At 39.9% G+C, this 26,125-nt stretch overlaps 1 protein-coding gene across 4 annotated transcripts in view; it reads right to left on the bottom strand.

Annotated features, from left to right (window-relative positions):
* Positions 1-23,387, bottom strand: part of BBOX1 (gamma-butyrobetaine hydroxylase 1) — a 56,033-nt gene extending 32,646 nt beyond the window's left edge. For 2 of the 4 annotated variants that reach the window (XM_006091591.3, XM_023756371.1), the window contains exons 1-4: positions 23,162-23,387; positions 22,747-23,020; positions 13,408-13,661; positions 12,173-12,287 (exon numbers count right to left, since the gene is read on the bottom strand). In XM_006091591.3, coding sequence (XP_006091653.1) covers positions 12,173-12,287; positions 13,408-13,626 — 334 coding nt within the window. In that variant the 5' untranslated portion in view covers positions 13,627-13,661; positions 22,747-23,020; positions 23,162-23,387. The remainder of the gene's footprint in view (positions 1-12,172; positions 12,288-13,407; positions 13,662-22,746; positions 23,021-23,161) is intronic. The other 2 variants (XM_006091592.3, XM_014458263.2) reach the window with 2 other exon arrangements.
* Positions 23,388-26,125: the final 2,738 nt, after the last annotated feature.

Raw genomic sequence — 26,125 nt, 5'->3', positions numbered from 1 at the left:
TCTACTAGATAAACAAGAAAGCAGAGCAATTTACAATAAGGAACACTGTGTCTGAACTTGCTCTAGCATGGGAGTTTAAAGATAAATCTTGGCTCCTCATCAGGATTTTAAATGCAGAAGAAAACATTATGAGTAGGCTCCATTGCACAACTCTACAACAGCATTGCTTTTCACCTGTTGTGAAATGAACCGAGGCTTCAAAATCAGCCGGCTCCTCTACCTTTATGCCATTATAATTCAGGGATCCATGTCAGTTTGGTTTTACTTGAGGCCAGTATCACTTTCCAGAGAGCTTTGGTGACTGTGGCCAGGAAATAGAATAAAGAGAGATTGGAAAAACAATTTCACTAGATGTAAATGTTTTTAAAACTTTGAGTTTGTATTTTGACTACTTTGGGGGATTCCAGAAGCATCTGCTTTGGGCTCACACTGAACACATCTGTATACATTTATAGCATGTTTCAGTGAATTTGTTTCTACGTGAGTCACTTTCCCAATATAGAATAACATGCACACACAGGATGCTCGCCAACACACAAGTGCACACACACACAATACCCTCTGTTTTAAAACTGCAGAAGGAGTTAGATGCTTTCAATCAAGGTTATACTCTGCATGTGTAAAGTTAACCAATTTCACACAAAGATACTGGGTATAAAGCAAGGTTATCAGTCCAATAGAAGCATGGTGTGGACTATACATATTCAGGCCGGCAGGATTTCACTTTCAGAGTGAGGTTACAAAGATTTTTAAGTTCCGCAAAATTTATAGTGTTCCAGCTATAGCTCTCATTTTGGCATACCCTGGCAGGAGCTTCGCAGAAATCAGCCACCGAGGGCCACAGCCCTGTGCGGAACCTGTGTCCTAGTGTGAGCCGCTCATACACTTGATAAAGCTAAGGGTGACTTTCAGAGACAGCACTGTGACTCACCAGTCTCCAAATCTATCATCACATTTCAAATGTAAGCCACTCAAATTTCCATGAGAGGTAAATTACATTTTTATGAAAGATAAACTACATTTTATGAAATCCACAGAAACCTTAATATTGAAAATGTAATTTAGAAGCATCTTTTTCAGTCTCCCCCAACTGTAAAACATGACTCCTGGGGGCCCAAAAGAAAACCTGTTTGACTAGAGTAAATCATTTGTCAGGCAGATACACTGAAAGCTAATTGAAATTTCCCACCTGGGTCTGGATACATAAACAGTATGGAAAATGACGGAGTATTTAAGGCATGAACCACCCCGTCTAATTTAACTTACGGGCCCGCTAATAAAGACTTCCTTGAACATGTGCTTCACACATCATAAAGTTTACGAACAGGCTACAGGCTGGCTTTCAAGAAATTATTTGTACAAGGTTTCCTTCTTGGGGTTATGAATCACATTCCTGGATCCTAAGTTCTATTTCAGAAAAGGAAAAGGCACAAAGAAGCGCTTCAGCTACAGACTCCTGAGCGCGACATGCCGAGTTGCAACGTGTTATTTCAAGAGTTTAGGACCTTCCGATCACCTGCGCCTAACTGTGCTGTTGGCTCTGAAACAGCCAATCTCTTTACTGTCTTTTCCTACAAATGCCTCATAGGGGTCCAGTTAAAACAAAAATCTGACCCCTAAGACACCCGAGTGGAAATTGGGCTTTGATTCTTCTCTCTGCGCTAAGGAGATCCAGCCCTCTTTGGATGTGTTTTTACTTCTTGTCTAGTGAACTCAACATGTCTTTCAAGATTCTGGTCACGTGTCCTCACTTCGATTGAGATCTTCTGACCCTGAGATGAGGATGTGAATGCAATCAATTGATTAAAGAGGTATCCTGGGGGCACTATTAGGAGGTAGAAGGTGTATTACTGAACAGGTTACTGCTTTGCCACAGGGCTTGGCACTGCTGGACCTTATGGCAACACTGTAGAATACACTTGAGTTGTCCACCCTGGGGCAGGGAATCCCCTCATTCCTGGTCTTTCTGGCCTTCCGTGTGTCCTGGCCAACTGTGCTCCCAGGCAGAGAAACCTTCCAGCTAAGAGGCAACCAAGCAGCACGAAGCTGCTGGCAAGTGTAGAAAGAGCGCTGGTGGCTATGGGCGGGCACTGACAGCCTCTACTGTGCCTCCTTCAGGATCTGCAAGGGTGGGTGAGGTGGCTGTCTTCTCTGGTCCCCCAGCCCGATACACACCACAGTTACAGTGCTTGTCACATTATGCTGAAGTGATCTTTCACTTATTCAACACATGTTTATTGAAAGCCTTGTGAGGCAAAAGAGATATCATGGGTGAATAGAAATAGATGTAATTGCTTCCCCTGTGAGGAAAACAGTGAATAAACAAGGAAACAAACATATAAGCACATAAAAGTAAACATTGCAGCAGTGATAGGGAGTTAACAGGGCATATTGATACTCATTGGGAGATAGATGGGGACCTATTTATACTAGTACATGACAGTTATGAAAGAACTAGCTGAAGAGATGCTACTTAAGCCAAATCCTGAGCGGTGAGAGAAGCCAGTCATGCCAAGGTCAAGGGGGCAAGGAGATGAGTGTCCTGGTGGGAGGGGCAGAAGGAAGATGGGGAATCTCTTAGCTTGTTGGAGGAACTCAAAGTCACTGAAGGAGAACACACGAGGTAACAAGGGCATTTAGCAGATGAAGTGGAAGTTGTTTCCAAAGCTAGTTCATTGAGGTTGTATGAGGCACACCCAGAGAGGAAGATATTGGTCCAATTTGATAGGGACGTTGTGTCAAAGTTATTAACTCAAGGTTTGAAGGTAACAGATCTGGATTCAAATATGAATTCTGCTACTTCCCATCTACATGACCCTCAGAAAGTGATATATTCTCTCAGTTCAATTTCTCCATATGGAAGTTACGGGATGAAAACAACCTGCAGGGTTGCTGTTAAAGTTAAATGAGATGATGTTTACAAAAAGCTCACCATAGTATACTTGATTAACTATGCACTTGAACCAGACCGTCTGGAGGAAAACACACTATGATGACTGATCTTATTGCACACCCACTAATTTCTAGTGAAGTCTTATACTCTTCTCGCTGACAGTTTCTCACATTCTCTGTCATCAAATCTCCCACACTTCCTTCTCCTACTCATGCTCAGCCGAAAACTTGGCTTTGTATTTCAGTAAAAACATAGAAGGACTCAGAAGAGACCTTCCATGTGCTCCCACTATCACAGTCACCAACCTGCCTGCATCCCGTGTCCTTATCGCCATTTGATATAGTATAAGACATATTTATCAATGTATTGATTGCTTTCTCTACCAAGATGTAAGCTATTTAGGGACAAGGCCTTCCTCTGTTTTGTTCACCACTGCATCCCCAGCACCTAGGACAGTGCCTGGTACATAGTAAACACTCATAAATATTTGCTGAATAAATTCACAATAAATGCTAGATACTCAATAAATGGTCACTAATCTTAGATATTTTCCTAGAGTCCAACTGTCTAGTGGGGAAGACGGTCAATGCACAAACATTGGCCATTCATTGCAATAACTACAGTGACACAGAGAGAGGAGCCCACACAAACTGCTGTGACTACACAGAAGAGGAAGGGGGAGGATGAACGGTATTTAATACAACAGATGATCTTTATTCAAGTCTTGGCTCTGCTAGTTCTTATCTCTTTGATTTTGGATTAATTACTTCAGTTCTATCAGCCTCATTTTCCTCATGTGTAAAATGATTGTAATAATAATGTGGCCTTTGTGAAGATGTTGCTAGGATTAAATTGAGAAATAAATATAAAGTACTGAGCTCAGTACCTGACATAAAGTAATGCTTTTTAAAACATTCTGACTATATTAAATATTGATAAAATGACACATTAATTCTAGGATACAAACAAACTGATGACACTGATGGTAATCAGAACTAGATAGTTGTCTTTGTACTTAATCCTTGCCTTGCAGATGAAAAAGAGGGTTTCTTCAAGGCATATGAGTTGATAATATTCTATTCACATCTAAATTCTTTAAAAAATGTGAGGAAGAAGATTGGCGATGGAGTAGGAAAAGCGATAGAAGAAAAAGGGGCAAATGATGTTGGTAGTTCAGAGAGTTGTAGTGAAGGCAGTAAGATTTGATCAGATTCTGAATTATTTTGATGATGGAGCTAACAGATTTTCTTGAGATACTGGATGTATAGTATAAGGGATAAAGGGGAATCAAGGGTGGTTCTGCTGCCAGAGAGATGGAGTTGCCCTCAACTGAGATGGAAAAGACTGTGTGAGGAGCAGGATTATCTAACACCATTGAGTCTCATTGGTGGAGGATCATCTTTCCTCTTTTTTTTTTCTTATTGCTCCAAGTAAATTATTTTATAAATCCCCCTTTTGGCTGTCCATCATATATTTTGCTGGATCACTTTATTCTGAGGTAGAAACTCCCATTATGCCCCATTGAAGTTAGAGTTTGGAGACTGCTTCCTCCTGGAATGAGCATATTGTTTTTCTTTAGTTATCTTTCCTTTATCTTCCTTATTGAGATTATCTACTTGTATATACAGTCATGAGATTGTGCCTAATTTGGGCCTGAAATTTATTTCATCCAAGTATTTAGCTTACACATGAAATATATATGTTGATTGCTGGTATTTTCATCTATAGAAATCCTTTAACTATTACTAAATAACACAGCCACTTTCTCCCAAGTTTGCTGACCATCCCAGCTTCAGCAAACATTTCTAACTCACAGATTGAAATTAGGTTTATAGTTAATCAGACTTTTCACTGCTATCCTTAATTTTATTTCAAACTATCTGCTGCTAGGAAGGTAAAATTTTGGCCCAGACTTTGAACCAATATCTGAATGACCAAAATCCTTTCCAGGGCAATAATTCATTCCTGAGCCACTCTCATGTTTTTAATCAAAAATATAACATGATTATTTTCATGTAAGGGAAAGTTGAACATAAGATCTTACCATGCCACTGTTGTTTCTTTCTCCTCCTGTTCACCCAAATGCTCTTTACTATGCCTCTGCTCCAAGTTCATGGCTCTCTGAACTGGAGGAAAAAGGGAAAGGACCTAACAGGCTTTGAGGTCTGTGTCCAGGCACTGTGTGAAGCCCAGCAGTTGCATTTTATCCTTTATTCTTTACATCCCCAAACTGAAAGGACTGCCTCTTTTACATAGAAAAAAGCAAGGCTCAGATCATTTATGAAACTAAGTCAAGTTCACAGAGCAGAGAGTCAAAGCCAGCTCTGCTGACTCCAAAGCCTTATCTCCTTTCATAACATGGTATTCCACAGGTGAAGAGCATTCTTGACATACAACACTCTTTCACTTTCTCTCTAGTCACCTTTTTTTGAAAAAATGTATATACTTCCATTGTTATATTACAGCCTTGCATTTTAGTGTGAAATTATGTCTATTTTCTTGGCTTGCTTACCTTCTTATCTGTATTTTATGGTTTGGCTCAGGGATGCATATAAATAACAAGTCGAATCATTGCTAAAGGGCTTCATTGGGATGTGAGTTGGACCCTGCAGGTGAAATTTGGTCAAACAGAAAGAATGGAATAGGCTATCTGGGAAACAAGGAGAACTTGGATAAGAATAAGAATTCATATGCTTGTGGGCGTGGCACCAGATTGTTGGATAATGGGAAAACGATGGACTTCATTGTGCCACAGTGAGACACAGAGCAAAAGGGAGGAGAGAAGATGTTGGGCAACAGGAAAATTACCCTACAGAGTTGCGCAAGCCAGGTGTGAACACAGAGGCCATATTATTTTAATATTATTTTAGACATGAGATGATGAAAAGCTCCAACCAGACATGAGATGATAAAAGTAAACTAAATTGTGGGCGAAAGAGAAAACCAAAACAATATATCCCCCCTATAACCTGTTGAGTATCAGTCTTTTCTGGGCAAACATACAATATGCATGGAATTTTGACAGCCAGTGGGAAAAAGGAGAAATGAATTTCACTAATAAGATTCAGCATTTTTTCTTTCTTTGTAAACAAATATACTGCTCAAGAAGGTCAAGCAACCTCTCAGGACTAGCTGGTCTCTATAGTTATTTACATCCGCCGTCAAGGGAAATTTGTGAAGATTGAGTTAATCCGTAAAGCATGATATTGCCCTTCACTCAGCATTGCACTACTCTAGAGGATAAGTAGACACTTTTTCTATCATGCAGATAAAGATTTGGAGGCATAAAAAGGTTAAGTAGCTCGCTCAAGATCATAGACCTAGCAACACCTAAGATCAAGAGCACTCTTAACTTCAATGCTACACTGTTCTCTTAATAGCAGTTACAGACTGAGAAAAATGCAGAATTTTGAGAAAAATATAGTAATGTTAGAGCATTCATTGACTAGAACAGAGGCTAAAAGTCAGCTAATTTGTTTGATTATTACTTATTTATTTTTTTGCCACGTGCACATTTAAAAGTTTGGTACCGAAACTTAAAAAGAAGAAATTTAAGTATGATGGAGATATTTATTACCCCCCAAAGTAAAGTTTTGTAGTTCTGTGATCTGCCACTTTGAAAAAGCAGAGTCAGAAGTGAGAGGTAACAATTTTTTAACCAGTTGTCATGTGTGTGCATGTGTGTGTGTGTCTGATGACTTTCCTGATGTGTAGGCACTAGCAAAAATGGCAAGCTAAATATATAACATATGTGCAGGTTTGGTAAAAATGAAGCCAGCATATAAAGTGGTCCAACTTTACTTCTTGAAATTGCCACACTTTTACATTTTCTAAATTTATAAATTCTAAATTTAGAGTCCAACTGCCAATGTTATAAAACCCACTTCTAGTCTGCAAGAAAAAGTAGCCTAGTTTCTGAGAAAATAAAGTTTTTCATTCATTGAACAAAGCTCATTCTACTTTTACTCTGTTTGAAAAAAAATAGAAACATAAAAAGGAAATTTACTTTAGTGTAACTACAGAAAATTGTTTTTCCAATAGTAAAAAAGGTATATTTTCCTTAATTTTTGATGTGGTAAGTGTACTGAAAAAAAACACCACATGAAAAGGAAGTGGACTGTAATAATTCTTCCTTGAAATAGATTTGCTTTAGGTTCTCAAAAATATCCTCAAACTTTTTAAAGGCTTTTAAATACATCAGCTTTTTTTAAAAAATATATTTTATTGTTTGTTTTTTTTTTTTTTTTACAGAGAGGAAGGGAGAGGGATAGAGAGTTAGAAACATCGATGAGAGAGAAACATCGACCAGCTGCCTCCTGCACATCCCCCACTGGGAATGTGCCTGAAACCAAGGTACATGCCCTTGACCGGAATCGAACCTGGGACCCTTCAGTCCGCAGGCCGACGCTCTATCCACTGAGCCAAACCGGTTTTGGCAATACATCAGCTTTTAAAAAATATAATTAAAAACACATGGTCAGGATGTTATTTATTTAAACATTTTTCTATTTATTATTTTTTAAATTGAGGTAAAATCCTATATAATAAAGAGGTAATATGCAAATTGACTGTCATGCCCTCACACAAGATGGCTGCCCCCATGTGGTCACAAGATAGCTGTGCCCATGTTGTCACAGATGACTGGTGTGGGAGGGCAGTTAGGGGTGACCAGGCCAGCAGGGGAGGGCAGTCGGAGGGACCAGGCCTGCAGGGGAGAGCATTTAGGAATGACCAGGCTGGCAGGGGAAGGCAGTTAGGGGTGACCAGGTCAGCAGGGGAGGGCAGTTGGGGGCGATCAGGCCAGCAGGGGAGCAGTTAGGCATTGATCAGGCTGGCAGGGGAGTGGTTATGGGGTGATCAGGCTGGCAGGGGAGCAGTTAGGGGCAATCAGGCAGGCAGGCAGGCAAGCAGTTAGGAGCCAGCAGTCCCAGATTGTGAGTCGGACATCCCCTGAGAAGTCCCAGATTGGAGAGGGTGCAGGCTGGGCTGAGGGACACCCCTCCCTCCCCCCAAGTGCACAAATTTCATGCACCAGGTCTCTAGTTGGTACATAACATTATATTAGTTTTAGGTATATAGCATAATTTGATCTTTGTATATACTACAAAGTGATCCCAACAATAAGTCTAGTTACCATCATCAGCATATTGACCCCCTTCACTCATTTTGCCCATCCCTCAACTCCCTTCCTCTCTGATAACCACCAATCTATTCTTTGTATCTATGAATTTTATTTTGTTTTGTTTGTTGATTTGTTCTTTCAGATTCTACATATAAGTGAAATTATACAGTACTTGTCTTTCTGTCTGACTTATTTCACTTAGCACAATACCCTCTAGGTCCATTCATATTGTCACAAATGGCAAGATTTCCTTCTTTTTTATGGCTGCCTAGTATTCTGGTGTGTGTGTGTGTGTGTGTGTGTGTGTGTGTGTGACATCTTTATCCATTCATATATCAATGGACACATCGGTTGTTTTCATATGTTGGTTATTGAGAAAAATATTGCAATAAATACAGGGTGCTTATATCTGTTGGAATTAGTGTTTCGGTAGAGATTAAAGAACAGGACCACTGACTTCCTATCTTACAGGTTGATATATGTTTCTCTTGAATACAGATTCTACCCCATCCTGTTTGCTACTTCCCTGGTTTAGGCTCTCAATGTCTTTTGCAGGATCATTTCTAGGCTGTGCTATGGTCACCCTGCTCCCAGTCACTCCCCAGACCAGTCCATTCAACACAGATGACCAGACCAGGACCTTTCTACAACACAAATCCAATCACTTTACTGTCTTTTGTAAAATGAATACAAACCAAGAACCAAAGGGGTACAGTGGAGAAGGGGGAATGCAACAAGAGAAAAACAAAGCTAAGGAGACATTCACAAATGTATAAGCGTTTAAGAAATTATATACCTTTGGTCAAAATCAGAAGGATTCAACTCTGAATCTGTAAAATGCATTCTAAAAAAAAGCAAAGCAATCTTCTTATTAAATTTATCAAGATCTTAAACTCATTTCTCTGGCTTTATAACATAAGCCTGAGAACTAATGGAGGGACTATACCTGAGCTCTATGTTGAGAAACGCCCTTGCCGAATGGTTTAGGACTGAGACTCTTAATAGGGCGCGTAAGCCTCTTCATGGTTTGGCCCCTCCCTTCTGTCTTGTGGACTAATAATTTTAACTTTACCAGCATTAAACTAATCGCAGATTCCTAAACCTACCCTGCTATTTTATACTTCTGTGATTTTCCACAGGCCTTTTTCTCTGTTGAGAATTTCTTGACTTTCTATCTTTGCCTGACAAACTGATTCTTCAAAACCCAGCTAAACCATGACTTCCCTTTGGGGACCCTTTCCTCATCTCTTCAGATTCCTTCCTCTATGTTGTACTTAACCTTCTATGCGTGTCGTCATGGACTTGATGTATTTTACTTATTTGTTTTCATGGCTTGTGCACCCTCCTAGACTTGCTACATCCTGGAGGACAGAATCTATATATATATATATTTAACTTGGTATTTCCTTAAAGAGCTTCCAGCACAAAATAGGTACCCAATCTATGTGCCACTGGAGAGGACATTGTGAGGGAATGATTATTATCCACGTCTTCCTCCCAGCTGTGCCTGTCCCATGACAAAAGCCTTTTCTGGCAGATTATCATCTGTGCCTTCAGTTTTGAGCTCCACATCCAGTGCCAAGGGAAGATCAAGGGAAAGTGGTCTGCATCTTGACGCCAGATTTTAAAAGGCTCTCCTCACTCTAAGGAAAGTGCAGAAGAGGAGGCATTGCCACTGAGGACCGAAAACCTAACAAAGGCCTTTCACCAATGTCACTGAGTCTGTTTACATGTTCTGGAGTACAAATGTTTGAAAATATGCAACGACAGTAAAATAACGTGTCAAGTTCTACGGGCAAAAAGCCATAAAAGCAATACTCTCTAAAATGGCCCATTAATTTCTACTTTAACCCACCAACTGCACAGCTTGAGAATATATTTTAAAAATCTGATCTTGTTTTAAACCATTAAAATATTTTCCAGTGTCTAAATAGCAGCCAGTTCTCCTTATATTATTCATGATTGCCGTGTGACCAGCTTTTTCCACTACTTAACTGAGTGTAGTATCATTTCCATTTTGCTACTGCCTGATAGCATTGAGAAATGTAAGCTATAAACTGTGCTCGTCAAGCAATATTAATGGGAGGGGGGTGGCCATGTCCTTTTATAATGCTTAAAAGCTTAAGCTGTAATAATAAGAAGTTGGCTTTTATTCCCTGAAATAATTAAAAGAAGAGCCTGAAGGAAATGAAAGTAAAATCCAACAGGATTACAAAATTAGGGCAGGGTAAAGAAAAGTATTTTGAGTGCCAGAAGAAATTGAAAGAAAATAATAGTACATTTGTGATTCTGCTATTTGACCCAATTGCTACTCGGTTATGTAACTGGAGAGTCTGTGAAGTAACTAGCAATGCACTCACTGGGGAAGGCAAGGAAAACATATTTCCCCGGGTACTCATATGGATCCCGCCAGCTGGCTGGGCTTGAGAAAGAGGAAAATGATTCCTGGTGGTTTAGACAGAAAGCACTGGAACAAAATTGTGTCAGTTTTCAGAATGGTGAGGCTAAGGGACTAGAGCAGTGGTTCTCAGCCTTCCTAATGCTGCGACCCTTTAATACAGTTCCTCATGTTGTGGTGACCCCCAACCATAAAATTATTTTCGTTGTTACTTCACAACTGTAATTTTGCTGCTGTAATGAATCGTAATGTAAATATCTGATATGCAGGCTGTATTTAGGCGACCCCTGTGAAAGGGTCGTTCAACCCCCAAATATGTCGCGACCCACAGGTTGAGAACTGCTGGACTAGAGGGACCTAGTTCTTTTATTTATTTTTATTGATTTCAGAGAGGAAGGGAGAGGGAAAGAGAGATAGAAACATCAATGATGAGAGAAAATCATTGATTGGCTGCCTCCTGCACCCTCCCCCTCCACTGGGGATTGAGCCCACAACTGAGGCATGTTCCCTTGACCAGAATCAAACCCAGGACCCTTTAGTCTGCAGACCAATGCTCTATCTACTGAACCAAACTGGCTAGGGCTAGGGACCTAGTTCTTTGCAAGACTGACCTATGCTTGAAGTGGAAGGAACAGTCATACCCTGTTGATAACCACAGGACAAGGTCAAGCTGTGTGGTTGAAGTTGATTAATTAGTAACATTTCCATACCCATTACCAAACTGTTATACTAGTAAGTCTAGCATTTAAAAGCACGGAGAGTTACCACACACATCTGAGATTTTCAGAATTGAAAGGAGTAAGGTACTATCTCTCGATTTTGGGATATGACCCAGAATTCCCAGAGAGGTGTTACAAAATTCAAGGAGCCTGGTCAAAGAGGCAGAGGTCCAATATTTCCGGTTAACAGTGGAAAAGCTAGTTCAGGAAAACTTGCCTTGTTAGTGTGTTTGTAGAAGTTGAGATTCTAGAAAATACATAAGAATCATCATGTTTCTAGAAATTGCCTTTGTCCCACATAATCTTTGATACAAATCTTCAAAATACACAGAGAGTGAATTATTAACACTTCCCACTTCTCTCTAGTGCCTCTTCTTGAGCTGTAATTATTGTGTATCTCCTAAGAGTCATACTTTAAAAATACCTATATTAATCTTTATTTTATCTTGTCTCTCTGCTCAAGAATGAAGTCTTTTTTTTTCTCCATAGCATCCATTAGTGCAGATTTCCTGAACATTTATGTGGTCACAGGTTCCCTTGAGACCCATATAAATTTTCCCCAAGCAAATGTGCTGTGCACACTTACACACACGCATACAAACACACACACAGACACTCATATAAACACAGCATGGGGTTCATGGATCACACAATTTTATCTGTGGATACCAGGTTAGGAATTCCTGCGTTGTTGATTTGGTGTTATTCTGTCCTTGGGTCAAATTATTAAGAAGGGCAACTCTGGTTTGTTCTGCCACTATGCAGCGGACACTTTCAGAATGTCTGCTGTGCCAGGTTTCACAGTATATGACAAGGATACAAGTTTGCTGTGTTTCTTTCCTTCCTGTCTCTTGAGAATGTCTAGAATGGATCTATATTTCTTTTCATCACTATCCAAATGACCTGTGTTGGTAAATCATTAGACATTCCACATAAATTACCATAACATTTTAACAAAAGCACAAGGGTTTGAATTTGATTCTGAGCAAATTTCTTCCCATACGAGTTTTAAATGACATTGAAGACCATGACAAGGTTACCTGGAAAAAACAATTCTCTTTGGAGTTTTTCTCTGGCCTGCTGTGAAAAGCATCTCTTCTTCAGCCAATCAGCTTCAAATTCACTGTAATGTTCGCTTGGCCATGTGATAAGAACCTTATAACACAGAAAGCAAATATCACCTGTATGTATATTATGCTTCTGTATACTCAGTTCTCCACTATTGCCCTGTTTCTGAATGTCATTTAAGATAATCAGGGAATCAATCTCCACCCCCCCTTTTTTTGCCTATATACGCACAGGCATAGAATAAGCTTTTGAAAAACAAGATCACTGAAAGCCACTGGGATCTATCTGAGTTCTGAGGCCCCTTAAATATCACACAAGCAATAAAACCTGGCTAGACCTGACATTCTTGTTTTGTATTCTCTAAACCTGTGATTTCCAAACTTTTTGCCATGACTTGAAGTTAGAGTATCAGAAATAGTAATGATGTGACCAGGCAGATAATAATAATAATAGCACAAAATAACACCACATTGAGTGCATACTGTGTAATGAGCACTACAGACATAACTCATTAGTCCTCATGCAACTCTGGGGAGAAGGCATTACTATCATTGACATTATTTCACGTGGGGGATGTAGGAGTAAATACCATTTCTATGGTCACACAGCTAGCATGCAGGGAACCCTGGGAGTAAAGTGCTCCAGTGGAGATGAAGACAAGAGTGTGAGGAGGGTGACCTTGCTGGTCACCTTTGCTTCTCTGGTAATTATCCTAGTATTTGGAAGAGAGAAACATAGGGTGGTGGCCACATCTAGTTTGTGGTTTTGAGAGCTATGCTTTTGGGAATTCTAGAACAATCCTTGCACAGCTACTCACTAATTTTGAGTGCTTACTATAATGCTAGGCACTAGGCGAAACATTTTACCCATATTATCTCATTGAATCCTCACATTATCTCTCTGAACAAATTCTGTTAGTACCCCTAGTTCACAGATGAGTAAACTGAGGCCCAGGCATGCTAAGGCTGTCAGTCACTAAAGGAATAATGCGCAATGCTAGATTTTATGAACAATAGTCACAGTAATAAAAATAGTAGGAATAATAACAGAATCTTTCAGTTACTGAGCAGGCTTACTTTGCACCCAGCACTACCCGAACCTGATGACATGTATGATCCAATAATAATTCATTATTTACATTATTGGACATCCACCCCTTTATTTATCTTGGGAAGGAAGGGAGAAATGGTAATTTAGAGATAATTACCCTTTTTCTGTCAAACGACAAGTCTTTAATACCAATGTTCACATCAAGAGATTCCACGAGAAATTTCCGTGCTTTAGCAGAATCCAGGTAGCAGTGGGGGCACTGGCAGTTGTCCCTCAGCCACACGGCAGGGTAGAAGGACTCCGTACCATCCTGCCAGAGAATCTGCATCAGATGAGCCCCATCCAGCACTTCTGCCTTCTGGATGGCGCAGTGCATGTTTCTGGTCCTTGCAGGTAAATCTCGTCAGCTACCTGCTAATGCAAATCAGTGTTACAAGGCATCTCAGGCAGATTGGGTCTGAACGTGACCTCTAAGAGTGTAAACAATTCAAGTAGACCCTGGCTTCGGCTATTTGCTCATCTGCCAGAGTTTGCGGTTTGACCTAGCAGCGCTGGGACCTTTGTCCTGGTGAGAGTATTTCGTATGTTGTAAATAGAAACACATTGACTAAAAGTCAATAAGATAAACATGCTGAGTCAGGATCCAAAGAATTCCTTGTTTTTCTCACAGTCATTTTAAATAATAAATTCAGAACCACTGACATGTGCACCTTTAAGTTCTGTTTGTATAAAAGCTCTGGCATTTTTGTAAGAGAGAAAAAATGCTCCATAGATTGAAAGCACAACAATCATACTTGTACTATTTTAATGGATGCCTAATTGTACATGCCATTTAAAGAAAAGAATAGTTTATTGATTTTTGGAGAGAGAGGAAGGGAAAGAAATATCATTGTGAGAGCACAACATCTATCGACTGCCTCCTGTATGCCCCCTATCGGGGATGGAGTTCACAACCTGGGCATGTGCCCTGACTGGGAATTGAACTGGCAACCCTTTGTTGCCCGGGAGGATACTCAACCAACTGAGCCACACAGGCCAGGGCTGCACATGCCTTTTGAAAAAAATGTTTCTGTGACACAAAATTAGTAAGCTTGTTCTAATAAGGAGACGATTAATGCAATTTTAAATTATACTTGAAGAGGTACTGTAATCCAATACATTGTACTATTTCTATTCTATCATTTATTTTCTTTAACTTATATAGTATATTTTCTCAAAGTGATATAAAAGTTCCTGGGCTCTGCAAAGAACGTGTTTGGTTTGTTCGCTGAAGATTTTCTGTTTGAATAGAGTGCACCTTGAGATTTTGGTTAGTTTACTCTAACCCTTTCATGAGTACTTTCATGGCTTTCCTTGGGAATGCATTGCTTCTTTTCATGGAGAAATCCACCAAATTTGAGGAGATGCAGTATTGGCAGGAAAGGGAGTCAAGTGAGAGAGCAGGCTTACTTTGCACCCAGCACTACCCAAACCTGATAACCTGTGTAGTGCTGTGGACTGAGCACCTCAGTGTTGCTTCTGATTCCAATCATGGCTATAAATTTGACCTTCAGAAATTATATCAATGTTCTAAATCTCACTTTCTTCATATGTCATTCTCCAGGAATCTAAACTTAGATGGAAGAAATAGAATTTATACTGAAGAAGTAGAACTTCTTAATTTCTTTCATATTATAATTAGGTCATCATTAATATAAGGTGACATGTGACAATAGAAACAAAGCTTCATTGTCTTGGGATGAAGGGGAGGCAGACACACACATAGTGACTGCTTAACAAGTATCTTCTATGTACCAGGCACAGCAATTGTCAATGGAGGGTTCAGTGACAAGAAAGACAAAATAGCTCTCCATCTTTCTTAAACTTACAGATAGGAAAACTTGATACATCATTAAAAGAACTTAAAAAATACTTCCCACAACATTAAAATAAAACAGCTTTTAGGTGATTGTTTTACATATACTTCTTTAGCTTGGATAATGTAGTCAGGTTATAAAGGAGGGCCAAGATAAAAAAAGGCCTCTTTTTTCATTTAGATAATCCCTTTAAAGTTATCTAATGATGAAAAGGAAAATACAATTCATTGGGATTCATGCTTATTCCCACGCGGGAACTCCCATCTATTTTCTCTTAATAATTTATATAGCAACAGGAGAGCGCTGTTACCTAAAAAATCATCAAAAATCTAATTTAGTTCAAACCTGGGTATTTATCTCAGATTGGAAAAGAGACCCTCGGGAAGTCCCAATGTCAGTTTCTCTGCGGAATGAGTAGGGAATTTAGTTTTCCTGATAGGAAGGGCAGCTGGCAGGTTTTCTCATAAGAATGGTTTCCAAGGACATTGGTGGTTCCAGTCAGTCTGGCATAGTGTAACCAGTCCATTAAATCACAGATGGTACACATGGACAAAATGGAAAAGTGTAGTAAATTTTATCTAAGTCAGGGGTTGGCAATAATTTTTGTAAAAGGACAGATAGTACATATTTCAGGGCTTGTAGGCTACATACAGTACCTGTTGCCTATTCTTGTTTTATTTTTCCAAACACTGTAAGAATATAAAAGCTATCCTTACCTCATGGGCTGTAGAAAAATAGGCTGTAGGCCATATCTGGCAAAGGGTTGCCTGTCCTTGGTCAAGTTACCTAAGTCATGCTTTCACTACAGTGGAATACAACCACGCTTAACTACAGAAAACGGCCCTCTTTTTCCTCCTCAGATATCAGGTTAAACCTATTCAAATATATACTAAGTATCTTTGTGCCTGCTACACTAGAGGGTACAAAGATGACCATGAAGTTCTAGACCTCGGGGAAAAGCAAGATAATTATGAAAGTCAATTAAAAGTAAGTCTGGGCAGAAATTCATAGTTGTCTGAGAGGCTCCAGGACACCACCTTAGAGAAAATGGCAGATTGAGTAAGCCGTAAAGGCTTTGTGATCAATGTTACTGAATGCATGTTCATTCCATCTTATTTTATTTCTCCCTCATTCTTTTTTTTTTAAATCCTCACCTGAGGATATTTTTCTATTGATTTTTTTTTTTAGAGAGAGTGGAAGAGAGAGGGAAAGACAGAGAGAAATATTGATGTGAGAGAAACACATCCATTGGTTGCCTCCTGCACAAAACTTGACCAGAGCTAGGGCTGGAGAGGAGCCTCCAATCGAGATACAAGCCCTTGACTGGAATTGAACCTGGGACCCTTCAGTCTGCAGGCCGATGCTCTATCCACTGAGCCAAACGGGCTAGGGCTTTTCCTCCCTCATTCTTTAGCACAAGCATGTGACTAGTAATTTGCTATTTTCACATCTTCTCTTTGTAGCCAAGGTTAGTGTGTGATATGATACTGGCCAATGAAATATATCTGAAAGTTGCTGAATTTAGAACAATTTAAAAATAAGCAGACTTAGCTGCCACATGATGTTTCCCCTTCTTCATGCCTGGAATATTGATGTGGTGTTGGCAATGGAGCAGTCATTTTGCAAACATGAGGCAAGAAGCAGAAGATTAAAATCTAAAAGTAGCCTGGGCTCCCCATGGTTCTGTGAAATCATATGCCCACTACTGGATAGTCATGTCTGGACTTGTTTTTGCACAAGAAAAATAATAAACTCCTTACAGATATAAACCTCCATCTGCCAGCTTTTCTGGATACAGATAGGTTGGATCATGTGCAGAAAAATTTGTGAAAGGTCATTCCAAGGAGAGGGGGCAAAATGAGCCAAGGAATTAAGATTTTCTGAGTTTGAACAACAGAAAATATTTGGTTTAGCTGGAGCCAAAGGCTATGAGAGACAATACAGGTTAAAAAAAATTAAAAGGTATGTTGTTACCAGATCAAGAAGCACTAGGCACAGAGAAGTTTGGCCTCTATTCTGTTATAAATGGAACATTTTAAATATTTCTTCCAGGCAGGAGATTGACAAGGGAGATGATACTGAGTACAGTGTATTGGAGGCAGGTAAAAACACTAGAATTAGAGAAGTTGTTTGGAGTTTTACTAGTGATGAGGTAGTAAGAACAAATGAGAATGCTGGGAGTGGACGTGTAGAGGAAAAGCTGTGAGGAGAGGTGTGAGCCACATTGCAAAGTTACATTTGAAAGTGTCCCTCAGTGTTTATCCTCATTAATTTATCTTTGGCCCTTTTATTAAAAACCGCTTTATGAAAGAGAATGACTTTGTTTTCTATTCTATAAGAAAACAATTCTTTGGTGAGCTTGCTTAAGAAGAGCAATTACAATAATCTATTAACAGTGATCAAGAAATGCAATGCAGAATGCAATTGTTCACATGGACAGCCATGTGAAAACGCAGATGTGTTACCAGGCATGTGGTTATACCAAGATTTCTTCTAGTACAAGGCTATGCTTTTTTGGTGAGTGGAAAACAGACAGAGAAGGGAGATTCTGGCTTCCCAGCAAATAAATATCTACAGGCCTGATGGAGAGCCCAGAGGCCAAATAGAAAGAAGAAAAATTATTTACATGAATCCTATTTTGTTTATCTGGGTATTCTTTTTGGTACTTAACCTATTTGTAAACTGATGGATTAATCACTTGCTAAAATTACTTGCCAAGAACCAAAGGCAAAAACATATCTTAAAATATCAACACATGAGGAAAAACCTTTGTAGCTTTCAAGCAAGCACACTTTCTTTACCTGGAGACCATATTTAATTTTAAGGTACATTGTACAAAATAGCCAAGGGAGGTGTAAAGTACAGCGTAGGGAATACAGTCAATAATATTGTAATAACTGTGTATAGTGCCAGGTGGGTATTTAAAATATTGGGGGGACTACTCTGCAAAACATCTGATTATCTAACCAGATGTTAGACAATTGAAATGAATACAAAATAGTTTTGAATGTGAACTGTAATTGAAAAATAAAATACTAAAAAATACATTTACAAATTGGTCCTGGCCTGTTAGTTCAGTTTTTGTAGACTATAATCATGCCCCCTTCATCCTCTCTCTTCTCTAAATCCACTCAGTTTTTCAGGCGATTTTTCATAAGATGTGATATCTAGATTCTGCACCTTTACAGTCTATACGTGTTTTTCAAAAATGGTTTACAAGATACCATAGATGAATATTTCTAGTACAGAAAAACATGAAAACTAGTATTTTCTATGTAGGAAGAGTAAAGAATATCTAGAAGTTTTTTTAAAAATTTTTTTTACCTTGTGAGTTTTAAAGAATAGTGGTAACTGCTTATGGGCAACTCGTTTGGTTCTAAAATAAGAATATTTGTTTTAATTATATTGATATTAAGGTTACAATAATAGTAACAGTAGAAGCTTACTTTATTGAATGTCTTTTCATGCCACTCACTGTTCTAAGTGCTTCATGTATATTAACTCATGGGATCTTCACTACAACCCAATGAGAAATCTACTGCAATTACCCAAATAAGCAGCAAAGAAAGAGGTTAAGGAATATTAGCATATAGATAACAACAAAAGCCATCTTAAGCTCTTCAAGGGAGTAAGACTATTAAGAAAAATCTTGCTCATTTATTTTTTTTATCACCCAAGTTCTATGTGTGCTGATCTATATTCTAAATTTAACTAATTTTCAGTACTGTGGTCATTAATGGGTTTGAAAATGTTTTGGTTGCGAAGGATTTTTATAAAACTTAAAATCAGATACACTGATTCTTAATGGATACATTGTTTGAAGGGTGCATTTTTCACCACAGTAAACGTTGTTCCTGTACTTAAAGATGGCACTGTGCCCATGTCCTAATTATTGTTGAAGTGATCACACCTACAGACATCTGTACCAACAACACTAATTATAACCCAAACTTCTACTTCAAGCTTTCTGTCTCTCTATTTCCTCCTCCTTTGTTTTTTCTCCTCTTCCTACCTAGCATGTTTGAACTGGAGAGAGAAAAGCACTTTTCCAGATATTAGGGGAACCTGAGACTCTTCCCCAACCCACTTGACCAGTAGCTATCCTTCGGAGGTATTTCAAGAGAGTTTGCACCATCTGGACTTGGCTGATGGGAGGTTGCCTGAGGCACATGAGAGTGTGGAAGAACTGGAAAGACATGGGTGTTGCTGAAGTTAATTGTTTGAGTGTCTATGAAGGAGTTGGCGGGTCATTTCTACTCTTGACAATCCCTTTCTCAGCTGTAGGACAGATGTGCATGGCAATCCAAACCAAAGCACGGAGGAACGAACGGGAAACAGTTTCCCCCTTTAATGTTCCTTGGCTTATGTAAAGGTTTGTTGGGACAAATGTGATGAACATTAAAAAAGAAAAATGTTAAGGATCATCAGTATTTGAAAGCAAATTATAAAAATTTATAAGCTGCATATGAGTGTAATATTTTAAAATCTATTTTTCCATTTCATCCACTTGACTTGTTAAAAGCGATTCCATTTGAAGCATCATGGACATTTAGATATTTGATAAACTATTGTGTTTCTCTGGAGAAAAGAAGTAGAAAAAAGCACCCTAACTGGTTTGGCTCAGTGGATAGAGCATCAGCCTGCAGACTGAAGGGTCCCAGGTTCAATTCCAGTTAAGGGCATGTACCTTGGTTGCAGGCACATCCCCAGTAGGGGGTGTGCAGGAGGCAGCTGATTGATGTTTCTAACTCTCTATCTCTCCCCCTTCCTCTCTATAAAAAATCAATAAAGTATATTATTAAAAAAAGGAAATAGAAAAAAGTAGATAACTCCATATATATATTTCTACTTACTCCATGATTATAATTTAATTTATGAAATATCACATTAGTTTTGGAGGGGAGGAAGTAGTTTTTCCTGGCCCGAGAATCAGAGCTTGGATTGGTGGAGATTCCTATCTGATGTGATAGAGTTCTTTTAATTTCTTAGTGTGTGTGTGTGTGTGTGTGTGTGCATGTGTGTGTGTGTGTATGTGTGTGTGTGTGCAAAAATTTCTCCACTCCCCACTCCCTTACCTTATTTTTTCCCTTCAGAGTTATGGAAGTTTGTTTGAAACTCCTGTTTGGCACAACCAAGTTTGTTTTAGAGATTATCTTACTGCAGCAAGGGGTGTGGTTTCTGTCTTTTTTATCTTTTAAAATTTGATGAATTCACATTTTGTCAGCTGGTTTCTCCAGCACTTTTTGGAAAGTCAAGAAAGTGGCTCTGAAAATTATTTTATGCGTTGACATTAGAAATGAAATAAAAAATAAACTTAGAACTAGAACTCTTGAACCAGAGAGAAACAATCTGGGATATCACTGGGTTTGGTGCAAGGAAAAGGGAAGCTCAGAGATGTTGGGTGTGACTTGTCCGAGCCCGCATTGCTGGTTAGTGGAAGAGAGTGTCCCAAAACAGGTTGGCCAGCCCATTGTGCACAAATAAAGTGAGTATTTTTTAATTCTAATAAAAAAGAGTGCAAAAATTTCTCGAATGTGAATTACAACTAATTTGAATCATAGGTTTCAGATGGGATTCTCAGGAAGTTGATGCAGAAACTTCATAGTAACGATACATAAAATTAAAATTGAGGGAGACTAATAATATACACTTGAGGAGGCTGATTCATCTACTAGATTACTCATCACCCCAAATAAAAAGTAATTATTTCTTGACTGTTTTTTTTATTGGAAGACAAGAATAGAGTGAACTCATGTTACCAAATGTCAGTTAAAATTCATCTTCTCTTCCTTAGGTAAGTCATCAGACCTGCTATCATACTAGCAGGATCCCATATATTTGACTTCCTGCTTCTACTAGTAGGTGGTAGGATCAGAAAATGATCAAAATGCAAGAAACATGCATATTGTAGGGGTGTATGGGTATAAGGTGTATATATAAAACCATTTATTCAGCACTTACTATGTTCTGGCCACTATGTGTTAACCTTATTTAATCTTCCTGACACTCCTATGAGATCAGTACCATCACTTCCATTTTATATATAATCTCTTTTAAAAACATGTTTTTATTGTTTTCAGAGAGGAAGGGAGAGGGAAAGAGAGATAGAAACATCAATGATGAGAAGGAATCATTGATGGGCTATCCCCTGCATGTCCCACACTGGAGATTGAGCCTGCAATCCAGGCATATGCCCTGATCAGGAATCAAATAGTGACCTCCTAGGTCATAGGTCTACCCTCAACCATTCCAGTGGGCTATAGATGATCTTGAGCTTGGATAGGTGAGTAGCTGACTTGAAAGCAGAGGAAATAGGAATTTTTGACCACTGCCTAGTATTACACCATGGAGAACCTATGGTTGAATAATTTTCCAGGCAATAAATTCAATTCACCAAAAATGTACTGTTAAAAATAGTAGCTAAAATCTCAATAGGTTTGGTTGTTAGTTGACCTCACCATGCTACATTTCATCCTTGGAAGGAGAAGACCAAAAGTTGTTTCCCAAATAATTGGATGCTCTCCCCCACCCCTGCCACATTCCCAAACATTACATATTGCTCTTCCTTTATATTTCAACTTTTAATCATAAAACTCAATTAACTTCCACTTGGTAAGGTTGAGGTTGACCGGATTTTATTAGCAGTGTCTGAACTTTAATATCATTGGAATATATACACACCCTAATCATTATACTTGCTGCATAAGGCCCTTCAACTTAGATATTATTTTATTTTTTAAACTTGATATAATAAATGGCTGAGTTACTTAATAATTTATGAATATATGTTCAGCTGAATAACAAATTCTATAAAGCCATCAGAAGAACCAGTTCATTATCTTGACCAGGTTCACTATTCTGCTTGCTATTTTGTTTAAAGTCTTAAATTGTATGCACTCACTTGTTCCTAAATTATAAAAGGGAAAACTTTAGCTTTGCTCTGGTGGAATTGCCACATTCAGATTGGAACTCCAATGATCAAGGCGTCCCTTTACTGATGTCATGCAGAGTATTGATGCTAGACTTAAGATTTCTAAAGCTCTGAACCAGAACATATATTCACTATGAGAAATTTTATATTCCAATGAAATTGATGCAAAATACCTGTCATATCTCTTCTTGAGCTACATTTAGGGAGCAAAACACTTGAAAGGGTGCACAATATCCTTCCTAAAGACGCTTGGTACATCTAGCTTTTGGGGCTTAACAAAGGGCCAAGGTTTAATATGCAGTCACCTTTCTTTGGGTTGGGTTGGGAATTATTCAATGAGGAACATTCCCAACCAGAACACTCCTCCCCCACTCCCCCACCACCCAGTCTGCTTTTTAGACAGTCTTCTCTCTGTCCCCTCTGTATGCTTTCTGGATCAACTTAGGGATTGCAAAGTAAATTGACTGCTAGACTAAGCCAAACATAATTAGGAAAGAGAAGCTGCCAAGAAGTAATCAGATCCACTGCATTCCAAAATCAAGCCTATTCCAAATGCCTGTTGGACCATCCTCATTGCAGCCCACGTGGCCATGAGATCCATGCACCTGGATTTCCAATTGGATGCTCCCCCCACCCCCGCACCCCGCCACAATGCATAGACCTGAATCCACAGACTCTTCAAAGAAAGGAAAGTTCAGCTCCATCATACCTGTTCTCAGATGTGCTTTAGACGCCAAACCATGCAAAATATACCAACGAAAGAAAATGTCTCTTAAATGTCCTTTGAGGAGGGAGCCTCCTGGTGCCTGTCACCTCCCGGATTGATCTGCCCCCAGTTTCCGATGTCTGATGTAGGGCTAGTAGTTGGGAACCTTTCTCTCTGCTCCTGGCAGCTCCACCGCAGCCCTGCCCCCAGACACAGCTAAGGTTTGCAAATGAGGAGCGATGTCTCAATCAGAAGGTGTAGCAACTCCTGAGAGGAGCTTGGAAATTTTAAAGAAGAAAAGAAAAGAAAAAAAAAAGAGCTTTTATGGCCTAGAGGGAAAGCAGTTAGAAAGAAAAATACTTTCACTACTGTAAGTGCCTGAAATCACAAAGCCCCAGGATTCAATGAAAAGCTTTACCTTAGTTCAGAACCTTCCCTGACAGAAGGAGGCGCAGGTCTCACCTGTCTTGTCTCCTGTCCCAGCACTAGCAGCAGCAACAGCAGCAAGTGAAGGAGCTGTCACTCCTGTCCCACCTGTTCACAGTGACAGCTCTTTTATTGCAAAACTCGCTTGGAGAAAAGGCATTGAGATGCACATTGAACAGGGAGGAGCTACCAGCTCTCACCTAGCAAGAGGTGAGGTGGTATCTACCCAGCCACCATAGAATATTCCATATGAATACCTTTAGAGGGAGCTTGATCAGTTGTCCAGGGCTGGTATAAGGCGGGAATGGGTCCCCCTGAGCCCTATGCCCTGCTTTCTCTGCTGCTTTGGCTGGAATGAACAGTAGCTGCCAGAGAGGACTTTTCTGAAGGCACCTGGTTGCCCAGTGACTTGACTCATAACACACAGCCCTTAGGGCAACAAAAGGGAAAGGCCAGGATGGGCCGAGGGCCAGGGACCCAGAGCCTGGCTGCTGGGCATTCAGATGGGAAGTGCTCAGTGCAGGGGGAGGGCTGGTGGACAAGGCTAAACTCCTAGCTCCTAACAGGGTCCAGATTCCATTAAAAGAAAGTCTGCAGGTGGCAACAAATATCCTGGAAAGAGGGGCCTGAGCCCCCTGCTTTCCTCTCACCACCACCAGAAGCAGCATCAGCCTGCTACTTGTTGCTTCTTGCCTGAAGGGCATTCACAGCTGGGAGACTCAGGAACAAAAGAGCTAGACATAGAGAAAGCCCAACTCTCCATGGCCTCCTCCATGGTTGGCTGCCCAGGACAACTCCCCTTCCAGGGCTGCAGCATCCCCTCCTCCCCTCCCTCAATGATGCCCTGACAGCTCCTTTCACAGCAACATTGAAATTGTGTCCCTTCCTGCGGTCCCCTCCTCCATCTTCTCCTTCCTTCCTCCAAATCCAGGTCAAGTTACTGACACCCAGTGCCCAGTGACAATAACAGCAGGTTTTGTTTCCCATGCAGGGCAGGACAGTGTGTGAATCTGGAATGCTCTTGTAAATACCCCCAGCCATTGAAACCCGTGGTAACTGAGTTTTACGGCCAGTAGCAATCAGTTAATTATATTCTAAAATTCCTGATGATATAATAAAAATACATTCAACTATTTTTATTTCACACCTGGTGATTAGTAACAATTATTGGAATATATTTGGTAAATTCTGTTTAAGCTTTAAAAATGTTGCTGAAAAAAAGGGTGTTGCATGTACATGGTTTCTGAAAGAGGAGTAAAACAAAAATAGCCAACAACAAACAAACCTGTCAATAGTTAAAGTTTAAAAACCTGCACATATTGCCCTAGCGGGTTTTGCCCAGTGATAGAGAGTGGGCCAGTTGACTGAAGCGTCCTGGGTTCGATTCTGGCCAAGGGCATATACCTCAGTTGCAGGCTCAATCCCCAGCACTGGTCGGGGCGTGTGCCAGAGGCAACCAATCAGATGTGTTCCTTTCACTTCGAGGTTTCTTTCTCTCTTTGTCTCTCTCCCCCTTCCTTTTCACTCTCTCTAAAAATCAATGGAAAAATATCCTTGAGTGAAGATTAACAACAACAAAAATTACCCCCCACATTGAAAACAAACAACAAAACAAACAACTCCTAACCTTGAGTGTGAGAAGCCCCTTTAAGATTAAAAAAAAAAAAAAGGAGCGTTTCCCTGAAGGTTCTCTCTCCCCTGTGCTAACCCTTTAGTCTCTAGCTTGCTTTCACATATGGCTTCTCAGTCTAATATCCTGGAAGTCACAAGCACTATTACCTTTCTGAAATCCAGATGGAGAAAATGAGACCATAGAGGTTCATGAACTACAAAAGGTGACAAAGGTGCATTGGTACCAGAGCAAAAAAGGTTGAAACTTTGCCCAGGCATTCTTTTTGTCTTCTTCTTCTTTTTTTTAGATTTAAGAAAAGTTTGTTCTTAAAATTAATTCCATGTTAAGGTCAGCTAATTGAACTTCACTGTAGCCAATGCATTAGACATTAGAAACACGTTGAAACTCAGTGTTCATTTTAAACAGAAATATACCAATGCCCTCATTATCAGGAGCACAGATGAATGAAAGACACTCTGGATTGCTTGAAAGACTTCTTTAGTAATATCCAAATAGCAGGGTTTTATGACATTGAGCAGGATCTCAGAGATTTTTATTATTATTTAATTCCTAGAGGCCCAGTGCATGAAATTCGTGCACCAGGGGGCACGGGAACTCAGCCCGGCCTACACCCTCTTGCAATCCGGGACCCTTCAGTGGATGTCTGACCACCAGTTTAGACCTGATCCCACAGGACTGCTGCCTCCTAACCACTTGCCTGCCTGCCTGCCTGATCACCCCTAACCACTCTGCCTGCCTGCCTCATCGTTCTTAACCACTCTGCCTGCCTGATTGTCCCTAACCCCTCTGCCTGCCTGATCACCCCTAACCACTTGCCTGCCTGTCTCATCTCTCCTAACTGCTTGCCTGCCTGCCTGATCGCCCCTAACCACTCACCTGTCTGCCTGATCACCCCTAACCACTCTGCCTGCCTGATTGTCTCTAACCCCTCTGCCTGCCTGATCACCCCTAACCACTCTGCCTTCCTGCCTGATTTCCCCATAACCACCTCTGCTTTGGCCCTCACCACAGCAGCTTCATCCAAAAGGACGTCCGGAATGACATCTGGAAGGTCATTCAGCTGTCTGGTCTAATTAGCACATTACGCTTTTATTATTATAGATATGACATACAATATTATATTAGTTTCATGTATACAACATAGTGATCAGATATTTATATACCTCATGAAGTGATCACTATGATAAATCTAGTAACCATCAGTCACCACACATAGTTATTATGATTTTATTGACTATATTTTCTATGACGTACATTACTAATTTTATGACCAGCAGTTTGTACCTCTTAATCCCCTTCACCTATTTTGCTTACCCCTCCCGA

The sequence above is a fragment of the Myotis lucifugus genome, unplaced genomic scaffold (genome assembly GCF_000147115.1).
Source record: "Myotis lucifugus unplaced genomic scaffold, Myoluc2.0 scaffold_92, whole genome shotgun sequence".
Lineage (NCBI taxonomy): Eukaryota > Metazoa > Chordata > Mammalia > Chiroptera > Vespertilionidae > Myotis > Myotis lucifugus.
Note: the sequence above shows the minus strand (reverse complement) of the source record. Positions and strands in the feature narration are given on the sequence as shown.